Raw genomic sequence first — 22,133 nt, 5'->3', positions numbered from 1 at the left:
AAAGAAACCCAACTCAACTCGGAGACAATTGCCCTTCTCTATCTCCATAAAAAGAGATAAACATTGCCAAGATCGTGGCTCAACTGAGGAAAGTCACACTATCGGCTATCATTTTATCCTAGGCAGCTTTCAAGAAGGCAGGACAGATTTAGAACAACTTGATCCATCAGGCACTCATCTTGAGGTAAGTTGTTCCACTCTTCTCTCATTGGATGGATGAGTATTTCCGTGCTTCAGGGGGGAAATTGTTGAGCATCAAATACTTCTCCCCAAAGTAACCCTTGCATTTTCGATCAGTTTCAGGTCTAGAAAGCGTGCTGGTCTGAGTTTGTGATAGCTATTCATGGTGTCTACATAGTCTTGAACTGCTTGAGTGTGATGACATGTCGCATTCTCATCCATAAAATGGAACTTTCTACCAACGGGACCACGGAAAAGTCAAACGTATTAAAGAACTTTATCAATGTTCCACCGGTCGGTCATACACTTGACACCCTCAGAGATCACCCGCACCTACCAATTGCTCGGTTTATCGGTTTTAAATGCTCAGATAAATCTGAGCAAGTGGGTCTCTGATGAACTTGATTTAAATATGTAAAGAATTACATTATTATTTGTTACAATTTTGATTTGCTCTCGACAAAAATTTTGGTAATTTAACATCAATATATGCAATAAAGTAGACAAAACCAATGCATAAACTCTTTACAATGATACAATAAAACACAAATGACACTAGAGAGTTGTTGTTTTACAGAAGATAACGTGTTAGAGTGCAGAAAAAAACTAAATTTAAACGATATTAACTACTGAAAGTAGAAAAAATATGTGTATTAGTCAACGCCTTGAAACGTGAAGCCTTCATTAACCAATAGACTGAAAATCGAGTTAAGTCTGATACGGGAATGATGTTGTGAAAAGGCGATTAATATGTTTTTATTGAGTGTAAGACTATGATTACGTGTGATATGCAAATGCGATGTTAGTGGACAGAAGAAAATGTAATGCTCCGGAGAACCTAATTCCTCGCAAGATCAATTAGCAGAATCAGAAAGGCTTAATCCTAAAACACTAAAAGTCATGCATCGATCGGGTAGCACTTACACAAATTGTGAAAATAAGTTTAATGCACAGTGGAATCGCACTGCAACGCAAATTGACTGAGGCGAAATTGAAGTAACATAAATTGTTCAGGCGTAGCGTATCTCAGAACTAACTATAGAGCTCTTCACCGGAAACAGGAGATTTTTCGGAATTGTAAGTATCGGTTTCGTTCTTAGCTACTATAAATATTAGTTTCGTAATTGAACTTTCATTCCTTTAGCATCACTAAAGGCGGAAGTTCCCACACCGTACCAGTCTAAATCTCGCGCTGTTAGTGAGAACGAATAGCCCCTCCGTACTTTCCATTATTATTTCCTTTTACAAAAAAGGAAGTATTGTATTCGCGAAAAAATTTTCACTCAAAATTCGACCTTAATTTCCATTTTACTCACCCCAAATGAATGTTGATTTTTTTTTTTTTTTTTTTAAATCGACCACACGTGGATAAGTGCCTAAGAACGTACAGACACGCGAAATATCCATTTTGACGATTAACGATTTCTCACGTTTAAATTCTGATGCAATTTCCTCCCCCCTTCCGTTTTATGTTAAAATACTGACTAACATTAATGCAAGTTGTTGTATGACAATATAATTTGCATATAGATCAAAAATTGTTTAATAATACTTTTTGCAAAAAAGCTTAAACCAATAACCTTAGTGAAGAATTTATTTTCCTTCTTCATAAAACAAACAAGCATAACTTTAATCATAAAACTATGTTTCTACTGACTGTGCAAACCAAATGTACAGGGTGCAGCAAAAAAAAAAAAAAAAACGAGCAAGCAACTTTCCAAGAAACTCTATTACAAATAAATTAACAAAACACAAAAAATAATAATATGAGAAGACTTTCAGCAATCAATAAATTTAATTGGTTTCAAACTAGCAGCCTTTTGCAGTAATACAGAGATGCGACTGCTTATTGAAATTTTCATTCAAGGGCAGCAAGTCCTTTAATCAATCCTATTCCCTATAGAGCAATTGGTTTAGAAAGTCCAAACTTATGTATAATTTAGGGTAGACCTTTGACTCTGAAACAGCAGGCCATAAGTGTAATAAATGGGATTGGGGTCGAGCGAGTAGAGCGTCGACTCTAAAGATGGGTGGAGATGGGTAAAGATCGGTGTGGAGTTAAAGGAAAATGTCCAGTCTCTACAATGCTGAAGTGCTCTTAGGCCCACAGAAGTACAATAAGTTCTAAAATGTCCTGGTTCACTTTTTGATTCATTTTACGGTCTTCGTCCACAAAAAACTAGAGATTTTTTTGACGCTTGTGCTGATTCCATCTCAGACCAAGCCTGACTTCGGGTTTTGGCGATATTTAACACTTTCTAAGGTGCTTGGAGTGTCTACAGATCAAATCCTATGGTTCTGGGGGATGTGAGCCGGTTGAACGGTAAATCAGTGAAAGGTATCTCTTCCAGCGTGGACTTGCGGCCGGTCTCGAACGTTTCTGGCATCTTTGGAGTCATACGAATGCCTGAACTTTTTGGAACTTGTAAAACTTCTGTTTGAGCCGTTTTTTTCCTTATTCACAGTTATCGGTCACAAATTCCCATAAACGACTGCTCTCGTGGAAACCCAAGGATTTCATTGAACTCACTTTTGGATGACCTGACGATTAACTGAAATGTTCAAGGTTCGTTTTTGTACACATTCCCGACTATCATTTCCAAGCCACCTGAAACGGCATGCCGTTTCAAATACTGTTTGTCGAGGGACAACAAGCAAACGAACTGTCGTTCTACATGGTTAAACAACCTAAAATAGCAGATATTTTACTTAAAGTTGTTAGAAAATCGAAAAACAATACATAAACTAGGTAATATATTGTAAATTATTTTCTAATAAAGTGAGAAACAAAAATAAATTAGGCACTCATTAAAGTGAAATTACCTTTCTTCCATTCGATGATAAAATTTTTGTTCGGTATTTTTATTTTACCCTGTATACTGCCGTGCCAAGTAAAAAAGGGGAATTTGCAGTTGGGCTCAAGCTGATATATTGTATTTTAAAGTGTGGCTCTTCCATATATTTGATTCAGATGCCTTTTTTTTTTTTAAAGAACTTTTCAAATCAATAGTTCTTGATCAAATGACCCTAAAACATTTTATTTATTAAGTGAAATACGAAACAGAGAACAACTTGGTTATAACTCAAATTTTTTTAAAAGTGCTGGTATGACTACTTTTACTACTGTGCTTAGCACGGCCGTATGAATGAACTGAAACTGTAGTTTACGTTTTGGTTCAGCTTAAGAAACACCAATTTAGTTTTGATTTGGTCTGAGACTAGATTGGAAAAATCAAAACTCAATAGCTTTCATTTTTAGACAGCAAAGTTACATTGTATTATTTTTTCTTGCAAAAAAAAAAAAAATCAATCATGTTTGAAAGTCGAAAGTTTCAATTAATACTTCAAGTTTTAAGGGCAATTTAAAATAGCAAATGTAATTGTTACGATTAGGCACACATTACCTAACATTATTGGCTGAATGACGACTTGACTTATTTCTGGTGTTTGATTATGAAAGCTCTCAGTTATAAAGCAAAAAGTTTTTTTTTGTTATTGTTGTTCTAATTAATCAAAGCTTTATGTGTGTTTCTGTCAAGCAGATGTGTGGATAGTAGGACTCGACCGATGCATCGGAATGGCCGATGCATCGGCGCCGATGGTTCAACAATTTAGCCATCGGCATCGGCATCGGCGGCCGATGCTAACTTGCAGGAAACATCGGCCCATCGGCCTTAAAAAACATCGAAAAGCCGATGGAATTGGCCGATGTTTTTGAAAAGAAAAAAAGGACCTTTGTTGTTTTACTTTTTAATGCAAAATAAAGGGAGTTATTGTTTTCATATAAAATTGTTTAAACTTCAGTATGCATTTCTATTTTAGTCACCGCTGAAAAAGTTTTTAATACCGCATTCAGGTACCAAACAAGTTAATTATTGCGTTGTTTCTTCGATCGGGTGTTCTAAAAAGCCTATTTACTCATTTTTGTGACTATTAATTACTTATTTCAACGTAAAACTAATATAGCGTCTCAGACTGACGATCATTTGGTGATATATTGCCGAATTGGTGACCATGGAAACAAATATGAGATGGCGAAACCGGTTTTGTTTCATTTTATTAGATTTCCGTTGAGCCGATGGTAATTTTTCGATATTTGTAATATGAATCACAGTAATGCAGTCTTTCCTGTATCGCTTCTGTGGAGCTACAAGTTTGAGGCCCGTCGAAATACATTTTGGGGCCCTATTTCTCTATCAAAGAAGTTGTAAAACATTTATCATAACCATTTTTGTAACTCCTACGGTGCCCCTATGGTTATGGGTGGTCATAAAGTATTGGTATATCAAGTAGTATATGTATTCAGTTATTAACTTGGTGTAAATATTGAGTTTGTTTATTGTAGCTGCGTTTTAAGAACCTCGCTATTTTCATGGCTATTTATTTTTTCCTCAAAATTTATGTCACTGTTATAGCTTTTATGAAAAATGCAAACTTTTCTATTCATAAATTTTAAATAAGTATAAAAACATTCCTATTATGATTTAATATACTGTAATTTACCTATTACCTTTTTTGTTTAATTTGATGACTAAAAAATGTCTACGTACAATCTTTCCATTTGAATTGCGTAATTTGTTGACGGTTTCATAGTTTTATTCTTAATTTGTTTTTTGAATGATTAAACAACATAATTTAATGTTTTTTAACTATGTTTAGTGTACCTAAAACCATACATTATTACAATATTATTGAAATCTTATATGTTCATTTAAAAAACAAAGAACAAAACAATTGGTTATTAAACAGTCTCTTTGTTTCTCTTCCTTTTTTTTCTTTCTTTTTTTTTTGCTGTTGTTCTTTGTCTTCCATAGCAGTCAAAAAAGGAGAAGCATAACTGCAGATTGTACGTAGTACGATCCAAAAGTTCTGGGGACAAGCTGTATAAAACCTTACCCAGAATAGTTCACATTACCGAAGCACATCAACCTTCAAAAAGGTCACCTTGAGGGACTATGTACTTCTGCCAGTGTTTATATAACTTTTGGATACACTCCTGGAAGCCATTTTTTGCTACCTTCTGTGATGCAGATTAAATAAGGTGATGTACGGTAGCACATGCGCAGATATGCAGGCAGACGTAATGGGGGAGTGTCTGAGTAGTATAAAGCATGTTGTCGGTGTAAGATCAGTATTTCTGGCAAAGAGATTGCACGCCGTATAGCAGTTAAAATCACCCCGAGTTGCTGCCTCAGCGAGAAATGGCGAATAATCAATCTGTTAGACGACATCTGGATGCTTTTAATCGAGGTCGAATCATTGGAAAGTTGGAGGAAGGCCGCAGTGTGACAAGTGTGGCTGCAGAGTTCGGAATTGCTCACAGAATCGTTTCATGACTTTGGAGACAATTTCAAACTACAGGAATAGCTATCCGGGGGTTCAGTAGTGGTCGTCCACGAGGAACCACACCCGCAGATGACCGGTATATTGTTTTAAAGGCCAGAAGAAACAGGCGGCAGACAGCGGGAGAAATCGCTTGACGCACGATACAGGCGACTGGACGACCGATATCGCGTTTTACCGCGGCCAGAAGACTGCACGGTGGTGGTCTGTTTGCACGACGCCCTATACGGTGTGTACCTCTAACGCCTGCCCATCGGAGAAGGCGTTCTCTGTGGTGCCGGGAACACCGGAATTGGAGAGACAATGAATGGGGACGAGTACTCTTTACAGATGAGAGCAGATTCAGTCTGAGTAGCGATTCTCATCGCATACTCATCTGGAGAGAGCGGGGAAGCCGCAATCATCCCTCGAACATCATTGAAAGGGACAGGTATGGAGGTCGCGGTGTTCTCGTTTGGGGAGGCATCATGCTTGGTAGTCGTACAGACCTTCACATCTTCGACGCAGGTTCAGTCAACGGGACCCGTTATTGTAACGAGATTCTTCTGCCATATGTGCGTCTTTTTAGAGGCGCTATGGGTCCGCAGTTTCTTTTCATGGACGACAATGCACCATGTCATCGCACAGTAGCTGCCGAACAGCTTTTAGAGAGTGAGGATATTGAACGTATGGATTGGCCGGCACGATCTCCGGATCTCAATCCTATCGAGCATGTATGGGATTTTCTATACAGACGTTTGGCAGCTCGTACCTTACCACCAGTAACGATTCGGGAGCTTCGATTGGCGCTGCAAGACGAATGGGCAGCAATGCCTCAACAACTCATTGACACCCTCATTCTCAGTATGGGCAGACGCTGTGAAACCTGCCTAGCAGTCGGGGGAGATCTTATCTCCTACTAAAGACCGGATGTTTCTTGCTGGACACCCATCACAGGGATGTTTCGGCCTTCAGTCGAATTGCGCTCCATGCTACTTTTTCAATAAAGCTTCTTTTTATCCCTCTGATTTCTCTTTTAGTAAGTGTTGCTTACATTACACATGTCCTTACGTATTGGGGATCTTACGGTATTAAATGTGTTGATTTGGAAAGCTTTTGTACAAAGTTATATTGAAAAAACCGTCTCGTCCTTAATTTTTGCGCACCAGTGTGTACGAACGTTGGCAGAAGTGCATAGTCGTTCAAGGTGACTATTTTGTAGATAGATGTACTTCGGTAATGTGAACTATTCAGGGTAAGATTTTATACAACCTGTCCTCGAACTTTCAGATCATACTACGTACGTATGAGTTTTCAACTTACTATTTCATAACGTTTTTGAGTGGCGCTAGTTTACGTGCATGAGGACATCACAAGAGAATTTGCTATAATTAACTAAGGAGGCGTTCAAAATTAATATTTCGGTCATCTATATGTTCTTGGGTACATATGCATGTACAGATGTGCCGAAAAAACTTATGAAGTTTAAATTGGGTGATTGTAAAATAGAAATTTAGGTCGAAATCTGATTTTTTTTTTTTTTTTTTTTTTTTTTTTGTGATTACAGTTCCTTATTCGTAGAAAGGAAGAAAAGTGAAATGAATCAGTGATCCTTTAAATCCCTGACAGTCTTAAGAATTTATTTCTGCTAGATTTTTTTTTTTTTTTTTTTGCCATCGGCCAACGGCATCGGCCATCGGCCATCGGCAATCGGCCGTTTGGAGGAAAACTATCGGCCATCGGCCATCTTTGAACAATCGGCCAACAATCGGCATCGGCCCATCGGCCAAAAAATGCCATCGGTCGAGCCCTAGTGGATAGCATATATTTCTTAATGCTTAACCCTTTATATGTTCCAAGAAACACAGAGCTATTAAGAAACCCTAATTTTAATCACAACAAATCAAATTTTCAATTTTTTCCAATTTTTCCCGAAAAAAAACCGTTTTTTTTTCCATCATTCCAAAATTTCCGCAAATTTTACATCTCTACGCATAACTCAAGAACAGTGTGTCCTAGAAAGTTTGAATTTGGTACGTAGGCTCCTAGTGGGGTCTAGTTATGCACCTCCCTTTTTGGTTGCATTCGGGTGTTTCTAAAGGGGTCTTTTGCACCTTTTTGGGGGGAAATCATTGTTAATTTCGATGCAAACTCAAGTGGTGTTATAATTTGGCGGACACTTGGCGATATATCGCCAATCTTTTGGTCGCCAAGTTTTGTCGACAAATTTGGCGGGTTTTTTTTTTTTAATCTGGTTTCAATTTGGCCATTGTTCGTGATATTTAGAGTTAACTATTGAATCACATTAAAATTGCAAAAATGGGGAAATAACATTAAATTGGTGTAAAAGGAATTCATGTGATGCACACATCAGGTCGTTTTTTATTTTGTTTTTAGGGTGCCTATTTGACGGAATTCTTGGATATTATACTTTTCAGAATTCACTGGACTCCCCTGCATTAAATGACATGAACGACCTGAATTTGATTCATTAAGTAATAAATGTCCGTTTGCGTGTGTCTTTAAAGATGAAAAGCAATGTCATTCATTTACGAAAGAAATAAAATTTTACGATCTCGGAGAGCTATTTATTTGATATTGCTCGGAAAGGGCTAACAAGGAAGTCAATAAAGATGTCTGGCATTGATGGAAACATACAAATCAATTTTCTCTTTCTAATTCCTAAGCACTTTGAAACGATTGCTTCGTTGCAATTTCAGCTGCGTTTTCCGTTAGAGAAAAGTTTTTGAAACATTGGAGCACACGTTTTTCTTGTCCTAAGAGCCTTACTGACCAAGTAAGATTTTATTTCTGTGTGTATTTATTTTTTAGTAGATTCCATATTCTAGCGAACATTTTTTAAAGATTTCGTAAGATATTATTTGTGAGATTTTTTCGTATTTCATCAACGAAATTAAATTACTATTTTCAACCACTTAAATCATGTTTCTGTAACTTAATTCATACTTTTTCATTAAAACAAAAATGTATTGTGGCCATGGTAGTTTTTGTATTAGAAGCAAAATTATTGGAATGCATTTGGCATTTTAGCATTTTTGAAATATTTTAGTTGTTTTTGTTAGTACTTAGCAAGTAAAATTTCATTTTTTTTTTGGAAATATTTACTTACTTTTGGGACACTCTTAGTAGTACGAGGTGAATTTTCTTTATTTAAATCTAAAGCTACTTCTAAATCAAATTGCATGAAAATTGCTACAGGATTTAACTTTGATGCTGATTACAAATCTGAAATAAAAGAGGGAATTGGTGTATGAATTTCTGAAGTTTAAACTCATTTCCAAAGGAAAATGGCTCTTTAACGCAAATTCATTATCAATTTTTTTCCTGTACTTCATTCCTAATCAATTAACATACTACTTAATGAGTCTATAGAGTAAGTTTAGAATTTAAATAAGAAATAATAATGTTTCATTTCTTTTTCTTTTTTTTAAATATTATTGAATTATTTTTTTTTTTAAATTTATTTCAGGATTGCATGCAATGAAAACAAAGTACAGTGCTGGTAAAAAAAAAAAAGCATCACCCTCGCATTTTCACAACAACGGGATTATGTGAGAAGTTTTGGTCGACCGATTGACGATGAATGTATGTGAAATCCTGCAAAACTTATGAAATAAACATTTAACAGCAGGAATCCGATAATTGTTTACGTAGATCGGGGCTGTTTCCGGGCCAAGGCAAACTGCTGACCCCACACTGTTAAAAATTCAGGAAGATTTTCTGGTAATTGTTACTGTAAAATGGCGGACTAACGCATCGCTGATTTTTACGGTAATTTATACCGGAGAAATAAGCGATCCCAGCGCCAGTTGGTTGCTGTGGCCTACCGAGGAAACCGTAAATTTTTACAGTAATAGTTACTGGCAACATGGATGCCAGTAACAATTACCGTAAATTTTCCGGAAATTTTTTAACAGTGCATGCTCATTTTTCCATTTCTGAACCTGCATGTGCGTTTAGAGAAAAAAAAATTACTTAACCCCATGGCAATTTAAGTCTAATGGCAGGATAAAGGTTTTTGAATTGTTACTTACCAGTTTTTGCCCTATGGCACGGAGCAGAAACACCCTGGGAAATGACGTTTGGAACTGAAGTAAAGTGATTCCGGATAGTAAGAAGCAATTTCTCCACCAAAATGCCAGTATACACCTGAGCGTTTACTGTTCCTTGCACAAAGTGAAGCTCACCAACTCCTTGATCAGAAATACATCCCCAAATCATCTGGGATACGGGATGCTTGACTGTGTGTTGAATGCAATCGGGATGATATTCCTCTCCTTTGCGGCGCGGGTGATGCAATTTTTTTTTACCACCACTGTAACTTTGAAAATTGTGGCCGTTGAACGTGTTTAGGGATTAGTTAAAATAAGATATAGAAGCTAGTATTAGCTCAGATATATTTTATTTGTAGGTCCCTTTGTGTTTGTTTTGTTTTGAGGTTTTCTGAGATTTAGAAACTGATTCTAACATGCCAGAATGCATGTTGGTCCGAATAACTGTGACGCGTGCGAATCTGAAATGGTGAGATCCGAGTGATAGTATTAGATACGTTGAGACTAGGGATGTGTCGTTCATGAACGAAGGGGTCAAAAAGAACGAATCTTTAAGATGAACGAATCCGTTCGTTCACGTAAAAACTGAACGACCGTTCTTTTGAACGGTGAACAGTTTGGAACATTATATTGATGCGTTTGTGATAAAATCGCTTTTTTTTTCGAATAATACATTCATTTTAAAACTTTTTAACTCTCAGCTAATCTCAAATTACCTCTTTCTCAGTGCGGTACAACATACATTCATTTCAAACCTTTTTTACTTTCTGCTTTATTCATCATTTTTCTTTTTGCAGTTCATTTGCAATTTTCTAATGTATCCATTTTAGCAATGTTACTCGTTTGGGCCTCTAACAAAATGTTTGCACTTATCACTTCCTGTCCCACTGTCCCAAGCACCTACTGCAATCCTTCTCATACTTTCTATCGCTAAAATTACATCTAAAAATGCCTTTTATCACTTTTATGGTGATCCCCCTTTTGTCTTCTATAACATCCATATCAACTACCAACTATATTGATTTGGTTTTATTATTAACTTGGTTGGAAACTTCGAAGTCGCTTGTTTAACATTCAATACACAGAGATTTTTTTTATAAGGATTATTACTGTTTAATTTCTTTCCCATTTAAAAATTTTGAAGCTCTTTAATATTTAGGTGAGTCTTGTTTTTTAATTTAGTTATTCGGTACTCCGGCTGAGTTACCGATATATTTGTTATTACATTTTCCGTTATACATGGTCTACTGGTATACTATATGATGTATATATACAGTGCTGTAGCTGGAAAAATTTAATTACTTAATTTTTTGACACGCTGATTGGAACCTGCGATTTTTGGAATGGAAAACATATCATACCATTCGCAAACAAAGAAACTGAGAAATGACTTACAAAATGAGTAAAATTGCGTTATACATTTAATCCTGAATAGAGTTCTTTTGATTCATTTTTCATAGGCATATTTTCTTCCTTTTAATTAACTTTTAAGTATATTGCCCACCTCTTGTTGAGACCCACGTGTTCTCTGCCATGTTGGCTTCAGTTACCAGCTTCCAATGCCCCGCTCAGCTTCAGTTATCAGGCTCCAAATGAATAGTCGACTGAAATACTGAAAACGAAACCTACATGATCGAAAAGTAGGATTAGAAGAACTAGTTCTTCTTGGGTTGTGTGAAGATCACTATTTATTGTTATAAATTCTGTAAATAGTAATTATTTTTATGATTAATTTGTTGTAATCTGACTAAATTTCGCGTTTATTCCATTATTCTTCATCTAAAATTATTGTAGTAACTTAACCTGTAAATAGTTTCTTGTAATGAATATACAACCCCCTTACATTCGAATGAAGTATACGGTCCCCCCCATTTCTGAACGATAAGATTTGTGAATGGAATAAAAAGAAAATATGAGAAATTTGTAAAACTTTGTAGGATTTTCTAGCTATTTCTTCCCTCGGTATAAAACGCCTGCGTCTTGTGAATGGGGAAGTCAGTTTGTTTGTTTTCCAACTGTAGAGTCTTGTTTTCAGCGTTCCGCTGGAAGCTTGTATTAGTCTTTGCGCTTTGTTTTTGCGTATTTTGATGTGAATACGTGTGGGACCGTTGAGTATACGGTGTTAATCGATATTTGCCTAATTGCTGTGGTTAATTTAGCAGTTGCTAAGGATATTTCTTGTTCATAGTTGTAAATAAATCTCCTGTGTTTTCTCAAGAACTGTGTCGTCATTAAAGAGTTTCTTGAAGTGACTGGACTCGTAACAATATAAATTCCCCCATATATGTGAAATCATTGCATTCAAAATATAAAAGCACGTTTCTGCATGTATTAATGCATTTATACGAAATAAGGGGGGGGGGGAATCCAAGTATGATAGTAAATAACGTAGACGTGGGCAATGTCATTCTTTTCAATGATACGTTCATCGGAGGGTCGTTCATTCTTTTTATCCGTTCATTCAACTCGTTCATTAGAACAACTTCGTTCAATTAAAAAAATTGCAGGTGACCTCTCTGCACGACATACTCACGTACATTCAGAATGTTTCATTTGATCAGTAATATTCTTTGAAGGAGAAATAACTAAAATCATCTAAAGTAAGAAAATATGCCTATGAAAAATGAATCAATAGTACTGTATTCAGGTTTTGATGCATAAAGCAATTATAGTTCGTTTTGTAAGATATTTCTCAGTTGCCGAATGGTAAACTATGTTTCCCACTGAAAAATCGCAGGTTCCATTTCAGCATGTCACAAAATTAAGTTATAAAATTTTACTGATGAAAAAAATAAATAAACTGTTTGTGACGTCAGAAAATTTTCAAAGTTGAACTTACGCGAAATAACGCACTAATTCTAAATAGCAATATCATATCTCCGATTGTAGTAAAGTCACAGGTGAAAAAAAAAATAATTTTGAATGTGTGCTTTAGGTTGCATTTAAAAAAAATGTAAATCACAAATAAATAAAAGAGAGAACTGCAATTAAAATTTAAAAAAATATATAGAAACGATATAATATAAAACACGAGAATAAAGAAATGTTCATTAAAACTATATGCGTTAAATATACATAAACTTAACAAAATATTATAATGCTTTTAAATAAAATCTGCTATTTAAATAAAAACCGTTGTAAGTTGTTAAAACGGACCTTTTTTGACCCCAAAACAAACATCTGTCAACCATGACATCTACCCAAAAGAAAGAGGTACGTTCCTTCAAATGTATTTTTTCCAGCTACAGCACTGTGTACATAGATATAGTATTACAATAAACCATGCATATCGAAAAAAGTAACAACAAATGTATTGGTTGCTCAGCCGGAGTACGGAAAAACCTAACTTTAAAAAAAAAAAAAAAAAAAGATTCGTCAAAATGTTCGGGAGCTTCAAAGTTAGTTCATAATACCAATGAGAACAGAAAAAAAAAACCGCAACACTTTTTTAAACGGAGGGAAAAATTAAACAGTAATAATATTTATTTAAAATATTTTGATATTGAATGTAAAATAATCGACTTGGAAGTCACCAAGCTAGTTGATAGGAAGGATGTCATAGAAGACAAAAGGATCGCCAGAAAAGTGATAAAAGGTATTTTCAGAAATATTTTTGGCGACAAAAAGCGTGAGAAAGATTTTAGCAGGTGCTTCAGACAGGAAGTGGAAAGTCCAAACATTTTGTTAGTAGCCCGAACAAGTTGCACAAAACATTACTAATGGATACATTGGGAAATTGTAAACGAGCTGCAACGATTAAAGAATAAAGCAGAAAGCGAAAAGGTTCGAAATGAATACTTTATTCTGCATTGAGAAAAAGGAAATTTGAGATTGAATCAGAGTTCAAAATTTGAAAATGAATGAAATTCAAACAAAAAGGGGGGGGGGGGGGGGGGAGGGGGATTTATCTCAAGTGCATCAATGAAAATGTTCCAAACTGCTCACCGTTCAAAGGAATGGTCGTTCGTTTTTTAGGTGAACGAATGGATTCGTTCATTTTAAGGATTCGTTCTTCTGACCCGTTCTTCCATGAACGACATATCTCTAGAATAACGGTAGAACAGAGTAATAGGTGAATGATATTAGTACTAGGACTCGACCGATGCATCGGCGCCGATGGTTCAACAATTTAGCCATCGGCATCGGCGGCCGATGCTAACTTGCAGGAAACATCGGCCCAACGGCCTTAAAAAACATCGAAAAGCCGATGGAATTGGCCGATGTTTTTGATAAAAAAAAGGGACTTTTGCTGTTTTACTTTTTTATACGAAGTAAAGGGAGTTATTGGTTTCATATAAAATTGTTTAATTAAATTTCAGTATGAATTTCCATTTTAGTTACCCCTGAAAGAGTTTTTAATACTGCATTCAGGTACCAAACAAGTTAATTATTGCGTTGTTTCTTGCAGGATGTACGTATGTATCTCTCATAAGTCATAACTCAAAAATGGTAAGCTGTAGAAGGATAACCTTTCGCATGTGGGGTGTGCGTACGTTCCAGTTGTGTACTTCCCTTTTCGCTTTCGATCGGGTGTTCTGAAAAGCCTGTTTACTCATTTTTTGTGGCTATTAATTACTTATTTCAATGCAAAACTAATATAGCGTCTCAGACTGACGATCATTTGGTGATATATTGCCGAATTGGAAACTATGGAAACAAATAAGAGATGGCAAAACCGGTTTTGTTTCATTCTGTTTGATTCCCGTTGAACCGACGGTAATTTTTAATTTTTTAACCGACTTCAAAAAGGAGGCGGTTATCAATTCATACCGTATGTATGTTTTTTTTTTTTTGTTTGTCCACTCATAGCGTCTCACCTAGTGTACCGATTTTGATGATTCTTTTTTTAATGGATAGGGGATGGCTCAACTTAGGTCCCATTATTTTGTTTGACCATATTAATTCTTTAGAAAAAAAGTTATGGGCAAAAAACAGTAAATTTTATGCACTTTCCCTATTAAATGATAAAAATGATATTGTAGCGAAGTTCGCACTTTTCATCCGTGGATAACGGTGGCTCAGTGGTAGAATTCTCGCTTCCCACACGAGCGACCTGGGTTCAAATCCCGATTAGAACAAAGTGAATTTTACTAAAATTTCGTTTCTACTGTTTCCCGTATTTTCTCGAATCTTCTATTAATTTCTGTATCTTTCCAAGTCTGGAAAGTTCCAGCACTTTCTCAAGTTGTATATAAGGAGATGTAACGTTCATTCGTGGCTCTGAATAAAGATCTCGAGTTGAGACTAACGAGTATTCGCTTCATTTGGCTTTCACATTGTCTTCGCTATCTTCATCTATGCGACAATATGAAACTCATTGTTATAAAAGTTTGGTGCCATATAACAGTAACATTAATAGTAATTGTAATGATAATTTTGAATGAAGGCTTCTCTGAAGCAAGCATCAAATTTCTTCAAGGGATATTTCGATAATGGGGAATCTGGCGCTGTCGTCTCATTTTTGGCGTAAATAATTTTATTTTAGTAACCCTGCTGATTTATAGTAACCTTATGTGAATTATCAAAATCTTCCTTTCTTCAGTGCTATTGCTCCATAGTAGGGGTAAACCTAACCTGGAAGCGAGGTGATGCAGTGATTAGGATCTGCTTAGCCTTCACAATGCTACCATTAGGTTTGACTCAACTACTCTGTAGTATTTTTATCGTTATCATCTATGCCGATAACAGATGATCGGGGCTAAATAAGAAAATACAGGATTGCATCATGATCAACTTAGATGCTGTGGAATGTAAATTAGTTAGGAAAAACGTAATACTTAAATGGTTATAATTAAATTAAGTACGCATGATTTCCAGAGAGGAACAAAGATAAGTTTTTAGTGCCAATCGCTTAAAGTTTGACGCGTGTCAATAGTTTTTTTTTTAGTATAGAGCATTTTTAAGAAAAAAATGTGAAGTTTCGTGATGGTGACTTCTTATTATTTCTGAAATACCTACATTTACACTAAAAGGAATGAAATAAAACAATTTTGAAAAAAAAAATAGAACCGACTTCAAAATTGCTCTAAAAAGTGAAAAATAATTTTATTCTTTAAACACCATCGATAATGCTTTTAAACATAATTTTTGAAGTTGGCGCAAAAACGATAGATAAAATCATTCACAGCCATAACTCAAATACAACTATAAATTTAACCAGGACCAGTTTCTTCACTATCACATACATTATGCATTGATGACAACATATTTGAATAGCGATATAAATGTTTCGTTCGTAACTTTGGATGCTTTTCTGAAAAAAAATATGAACGAAGCGTGGTTACAATGGATTTTACGTTTTGTTTTTGCGCCAACTTCAAAAATTATGTTTAAAAGCATTATCGATGGTGTTTAAAGAATAAAATTATTTTTCACTTTTTAGAGCAATTTTGAAGTCGGTTCTATTTTTTTTTTTCAAAATTGTTTTATTGATATTTGTAATATGAATCACAGTAATGCAGTCTTTTCTGTCTCGCTTCGGCGGAGCTACAAGTTTGGGTCCCGTCGAAATACATTTTCGGGGGCCCTATTTCTCTATCACAGAAGTTGTAAAACATTTATCATAAGCATTTTTGTAACTCCCACGGTGCCCCTATGGTTATGGGGTCTCTCGCTCAATTGCAACATTTGTTATATTTTAAATCCGCCACTGCACGTCAAAACTAACTCGGGTGCAAGATTGAAAAGGGTTTTTATGCTTAATGTTTATGATTATTTTGAACTGCATTTTTTACGACTATTTTTTGTATTTCCGAGAACACTTATGTGCCCCTCCTCCCACTCCCTCAATTTCTGAAATTAAACTTTGGTGGTACTTCTTAGTTTAGTAAATTACCGCCCATTAGCCAGGGCTAAAGCAGAAATACGTGAAATACACCGCCAGCTTAGTCATTTCCAGCCGAGGACTGCAGTTTCGTGCTTATTAGCACTCATGAGTGCTATGCATGTACAGATGTGCCGAAAAAACTTGTGAAGTATAAATTGGATGATCGTAAACTAGAAATTTAGGTCGAAATCTATTTTTTTTTTGTGATTACAATTCCTTATTCGTAGAAAGGAAGTAAAGTGAAATGAATCAATGATCCTTTAAATCCCTGACAATCTTATCAATTCATTTCTGTTTGATTTTTTTTTCTTTTTTTGCGATCGGCCAACGGCATCGGCCATCGGCCATCGGCAATCGGCCATTTGGAGGAAAACAATCGGCCATCGGCCTTCTTTGAACAATCGGCCAACAATCGGCATCGGCCCATCGGCCAAAAATTGCCATCGGTCGAGCCCTAATTAGTACCTACGTTATATTATTAACTGTAAAACACGCGTAAGTCTGCATCAACCCATTGTTTGGGATGGATGACCCTTCAAGATCTCGATTCATTAATAATGAATATTTACTGGGTGCTCAAAAAAACTTTGACACCTTGAATTCAAATTATGTTTTTCGCAATCACAAGTGTAGGTGTGTATGTAGGCGTGTGTGTTTGTGTGTGTGGGGGTATGTTTGTTTGTGTGTGGGGGGATATGTGTATGTGTGCAGGAAGGAGTGTTTGGGTAATTGTGTGTATGCGTAGGTGTGTGTGTATGTGTTTGTGTGTGTGTATGTGTTTGTGTGTGTATGTGTTTGTGTGTGTATGTGTTTGTGTGTGCATGTGTTTGTGTGTGTATGTATAGGTGTCTGTATGTATGTGCTTGTATGCGTGTGTGTGTGTATGTGTTTGTGTGTGTATGTGGGTGTATGTGTGTGGGTGTGTAGGTGCGTGTATGTCTGCGTATGTGTGTGGGTGTGTAGGTGCGTGTATGTATGCGTATGTGTGTGGGTGTGTAGGTGCGTGTATGTATGCGTATGTGTGTGGGTGTGTAGGTGCGTGTATGTATGCGTATGTGTGTAGGATATGGACGCAACCTGGAGACGGTTTTCGCTGTAGGAGCAGCATCGGGAGGGTCCAATCGACGGTGGTGCTACAGAAGGTGGCGGGGAGAAAATAAAATCATAGGAATTCAAAACCGTCAAGTGAGAACGGTAGGCAATCGTGATTGCTCAAAAAACGATCCATTTTCACAAGCAGAATGTTCAATGAATGAATCGAATGCAGGCATAGAACAAGGAACATGCTATACATGCATAGCAATTTAAAAGTTCAACATATTAACCTTGTATGTGAACGCACAGAGATCAACGTTCCGCCACGTAACGGGACACATCCTTTAGATGACTAGCTCTAATGCTGCTGACTGCTTCCATAATTCTTGCACACAACTGATGCAGACTAACATTATACACAAGGAATTTAATGCAACCCCGAGTCAAGAAGTCAAAAAGTGTTAGATCAGGTGGATTCGCTAGATAGGTAGCTGCCTTCCGTATTCCCCCTGGCACAGCCGTACGTACGTCTTCATACGGTTTATGACCCAAGGAAACAATGGGATTGTTTCCTTCAGTCAGAAGTAATACTTTTTGTCACTGAAATTGATAGAATAAGCAAAAAATAATAATAATGATAACATGTACCCAGAAAATACTTCATTTTTTTAACTGTTATTTTTTAATTAATTTTTTTAAATGTCCGATTTTTGAAACAAGGCGTGGTCTTGATGACTTCACAAATGATGCACTTTGCCGCATCTTTCTACCGCGATTCCACGTTATGATAATCAAGAAGCGAATTAAAATTATGCTCTACGCTTGCTATCAACCATATCGTTGCCAATACATGTGAGTAAAGATGCGAATTAAATAATTTGCTAAGTGAATGGCAACACAGAATGGCATTTCATCATTTGTGATGTCATCGGACATAAGCAAAAATATTGAAAGCAGGCCGACTTAAATAATTTTTTAAAACTATTAAACTTAAAACAAATTATTTAAAAAATGGTCAGATCCTATGTTTAAGCATGCTCTTTCGGAAAAAAAATACTTTTAAAATTTTGGAAACGACCCCATTGTTATTCTTAACTGCGTAAGGAGAGCTTTCTTCAAACACCTGCACATAAAATTAATACGTTAGTGCTTTCATGGAAATGGACCGTTATTTTTAGAACACCCTGTATTTTTGTATATATACTTTATTTTCTGTTTTGCTACAGAATACATTTAACATTTCTAAATATTTTTGTAAATAAAACTATGATCATCAAAGAGAACAAATTGGAAGTTTTCCATATGAATGTTTGAATATGATAGCTTCTAACCGTTAACTGGTGTGGTGACCAGGGTTGCCAGACGCCCCGGATTTCAAGGGACTGTCCCGTATTTTGAAAAAGTGTCCCGCGTCCCGGGGAACTTTCATACGGGACGGCTAAAGTCCCGTATTCTAGCTGATTACAATATTTTACAGAACGAGACATCATTTTAAGGAAAAAAAAAAAGTAAAACAAAAGATGTGAAATAATGAGCAATAAAAAAATAATGTGGCAGCAATGCCAAAATTGTTTTTGTTTTGATTTGGTTTGCATGTTTTGTTTAGGCGGCAGACCATGAGAAGTTGAATAGTTGCTTCTTCTTTGCTCATTGACTAGTGTTGGAAATATATCTGGGGCATTCGCGGCTCTGTGGAAGAAGCTTCATCTTCTAAGCCGGAGGTTGTGGGTTCGATTCCCGCCGGTGCCCCGGGTGTTATTTCCTTCTGTTGTATTGTACATATTTCCCGTGTATGTCCGGAGGCAAGGCGCTTGGCACGCAGTCCTCCATGTATGTGAAGCTGTTTAGCTTCTAAATAAATAAAATAAACATATCTCTGCTCACGCGTCGTCAATCACAATGAAAACAATTTTATACATAGATAGGCGACATTTTGTGAAGTTTAATCCTTTGTTGCAATTAAATTTTTCAGATTTATCATGAACAGACGTGTCTCAAAAATACCCCCCCCCCTCCCCTCCCTTTCACTCATAGAAGCCTGTCCCGTATTTATTGTTCTTAAATCTGGCAACCCTGGTGGTGACATATTTTTTTGCCACTAAAGTGGTGAGGTGGGGTATATGTAAGCCAGACATTATATTTTTTGCTCACTCGACAAAATGTAGCACATTAAAGAACGATCTGTTGCAAAGATTTTTGTGTTATTTAATTAAATAAATATAGCTGATGCATTAAATTAAGTAAGCATGTAAAACCATATTTGTTAACAATACTTAATGTCGAAATGCAAGAGTCCAATTCTTCCGGGGATTAAAATACCCTTATACACCAGTTAGGGGTAGAAGTGTATCGATTTTTTGAGCTATGAAATTAACCAGCACGCCCTCTATTTCAGGTCACTTGGACAAATTAATTCAACACTAAGAGGAAAATGACAAACGCCATCAAAAGACCTCTATACCAAACCATTGAGGGTTTGAGAATTCCATCTTTTTTTTCGCCAAATTGCTTTAAAGAAGCTCTAACCTACAAGCCATCGTCGAATGATGTCTTTATTGTTACGTATCCAAAATGTGGAACAACATGGATGCAGAATATTGTTCTTTACATATTTCGGAAAGGACAGGAACTCGAAGACACGAAGGATTTCATTAGGATGTGTCCTCACATCGAAGAAGTGGGTTTAGAGGGAATTGAGAGAATGACAAGGCCTGGAGCGATCAAGACACACCTTCCATATAATATGATGCCGTATTCCCCGGAAGCAAAATATATTTTCGTCGCGCGCGATCCAAGAGACTGCTGCGTTTCGTTATACTACCACACCAGGAACAACCTCAAGTTTGGATACTGGGATGGACAGTTTGATGAATTCTTCGAGCTGTTCATGGCCGGTGAAGTTGAGTTCAATGACTACTACGACCACTTGTTGGGTTTGTACCCTCATCGCAACGATTCCCAGGTGTTCTTCACAAAATACGAAGACATGAAGAGAAATGCGAAGGAAGTCGTTGTGAATCTTTCAAGATTCCTTGGACAAGAGTACATCGATGCTATAGAGAAAGACAATGCCGTGCTGAACAATATCTTACGATTTAGCGGGTTTGATTACATGAAGAAGAAATTGTCGCATCTTTTTGGAGCAACATCAAACGAATCAAGTGAAGCAGATGCCTCAAAAGAGAAAGATATGACGGAATCGGAGAAGTACCTAGAGAATTTTGTTAAAAGTCTAAACATTCCGGAAAATCCCCCGCAGTTAGAGTTCTTGAGGAAAGGATGCGTAGGAGATTGGCGAAATCATTTTTCACCTGAACAAAGAGACAGGTTTGAAGCGAAGTTTCTAGAAAGAACTAAAGGCACAGAAATTCAAGAATGGTACGGAACAAATTAAGAGATTTTATCTGAAAATATAATTATATGCATTTTTCTACACTAGGCAGTCGTTTTATCCAATGATTCCAATAGCAATGGCAGCGGAGGGAAGTTGATTCGAAGTGTTTTTCTTTGTGTCTATCAGATTTATCTATTAATATTGGCTACTAATGTAAAATTGTTTGTAAAAGGGCAGAAATTGAAATTTTGTTTCAATATTCATATAATTACTTTTTGTTAGTCGGATACAGAAAGTGAAATTTAAACTATTGTGAAATAACAGTTATGATACCTATTGGAATAAATTGAAGAAAAAAAGTCTCTGGAAGAACATTAGCGAAGAATATAAATCTGCTGTTTATAATTTAATTGTTTGTATTTTAAAAGAACTTTCTATTTTCTGCATTTTTAACGAAGAGTTTATTTTGTACAGAATACAAAAATACCGAAATATGTGCAAATAATGTAATTTATGGCTTTAAAACTATTTTTAAAATATTGTGCAGCACGAACGGGGTCGGTTGTTAAGAAAAATCACACAAAATAAAAAGCACCAAATTATCAAAAGATTGCTATCTACAGAATGATATGAAAACACAAAAGAAATAATTCAAAACTTCAAAATTTAATTATTTGCAAAATACATATTCTCGTCATTCTCACTCAGTGAGACTGAATCTGAATAAAGAGTGGCTCCATTTGAAGCAGTTCTGACAACTAACCCTAAATGTATGTACAATATAAATATCCAAAATTTAATGACATATTTTTATTAAATCGAGCTCAACGTAGATCTAAATAGCGTAGCGTAACTTCTTTCAGGGGCAACATGAACTTAAGTTTTGGGGTCTCAAGTTACCGAATGAAACACTGAGTTTTTTACCAAGTGATAAAATATGAACACGTCCATAACTACATCTAAGGAAAAAAATGCCAGTTTTCACTAAAAATGTAAAGATTTATAAAAAATCAATTTATTGAAAATTTTTTCAAATTTTCCAAATCACCAGATAAAATGCTGCCGAATAAGAACATTTTGAGTGAATTCCCATCGCGGTGCCCCTGACCACTCTATAAAATACCACATTATGATCTGCAAAATGTGCGCATCAAAATCAATGACTGCGTGGGAGGAGGAGGGTATCCCTTCCCCCACAACATCCTCTTCTCTCTGTACACCTACAGAGAAAAATGGTAGAGCTGCTGTCGCATTCACAAATAAAATTACAAATGTGACGACCAGCAACGGGCTCTAGGCCCAACTAGTCCTAGTCAATTTATTAATCCCCAATGAAAGTCAATGGCCTTCTTAACATTATCAA

The 22,133-nt window shown here is 36.1% G+C and overlaps 2 protein-coding genes across 3 annotated transcripts in view; both read left to right on the top strand.

The window, feature by feature from the left end:
• The window catches only part of LOC129221618 (sodium/potassium/calcium exchanger 4-like), an 82,932-nt gene that overhangs the window by 5,045 nt on the left and 55,754 nt on the right, over positions 1-22,133 (top strand). Inside the window, exon 1 of one of the 2 annotated variants that reach the window (XM_054856141.1) lies at positions 8,110-8,299. The exons of the other annotated variant lie outside the window; for it this stretch is intronic. The gene's annotated coding sequence lies outside the window, so the exon portion shown is untranslated. Of the gene's footprint in view, positions 1-8,109; positions 8,300-22,133 lie in introns of those variants that run through there. 2 annotated transcript variants of the gene reach the window in all.
• On the top strand, positions 163-21,132 carry LOC129221620 (sulfotransferase ssu-1-like). Its single transcript, XM_054856143.1, has 2 exons — positions 163-184; positions 19,832-21,132. Exon 2 carries the CDS (start codon positions 19,868-19,870, stop codon positions 20,828-20,830), a length of 963 nt encoding a protein of 320 aa, XP_054712118.1. The 5' UTR covers positions 163-184; positions 19,832-19,867; the 3' UTR covers positions 20,831-21,132.

This window comes from Uloborus diversus, chromosome 4, assembly GCF_026930045.1.
Source record: "Uloborus diversus isolate 005 chromosome 4, Udiv.v.3.1, whole genome shotgun sequence".
Classification (NCBI taxonomy): domain Eukaryota; kingdom Metazoa; phylum Arthropoda; class Arachnida; order Araneae; family Uloboridae; genus Uloborus; species Uloborus diversus.
This window is presented reverse-complemented; position numbering and strand designations above follow the sequence as displayed.

Coding starts and splice junctions, on each gene's coding strand:
- LOC129221620 (XM_054856143.1), top strand. CDS start 19,868: ATGACAAACGCCATCAAAAGACCTCTATACCAAACCATTGAGGGTTTG.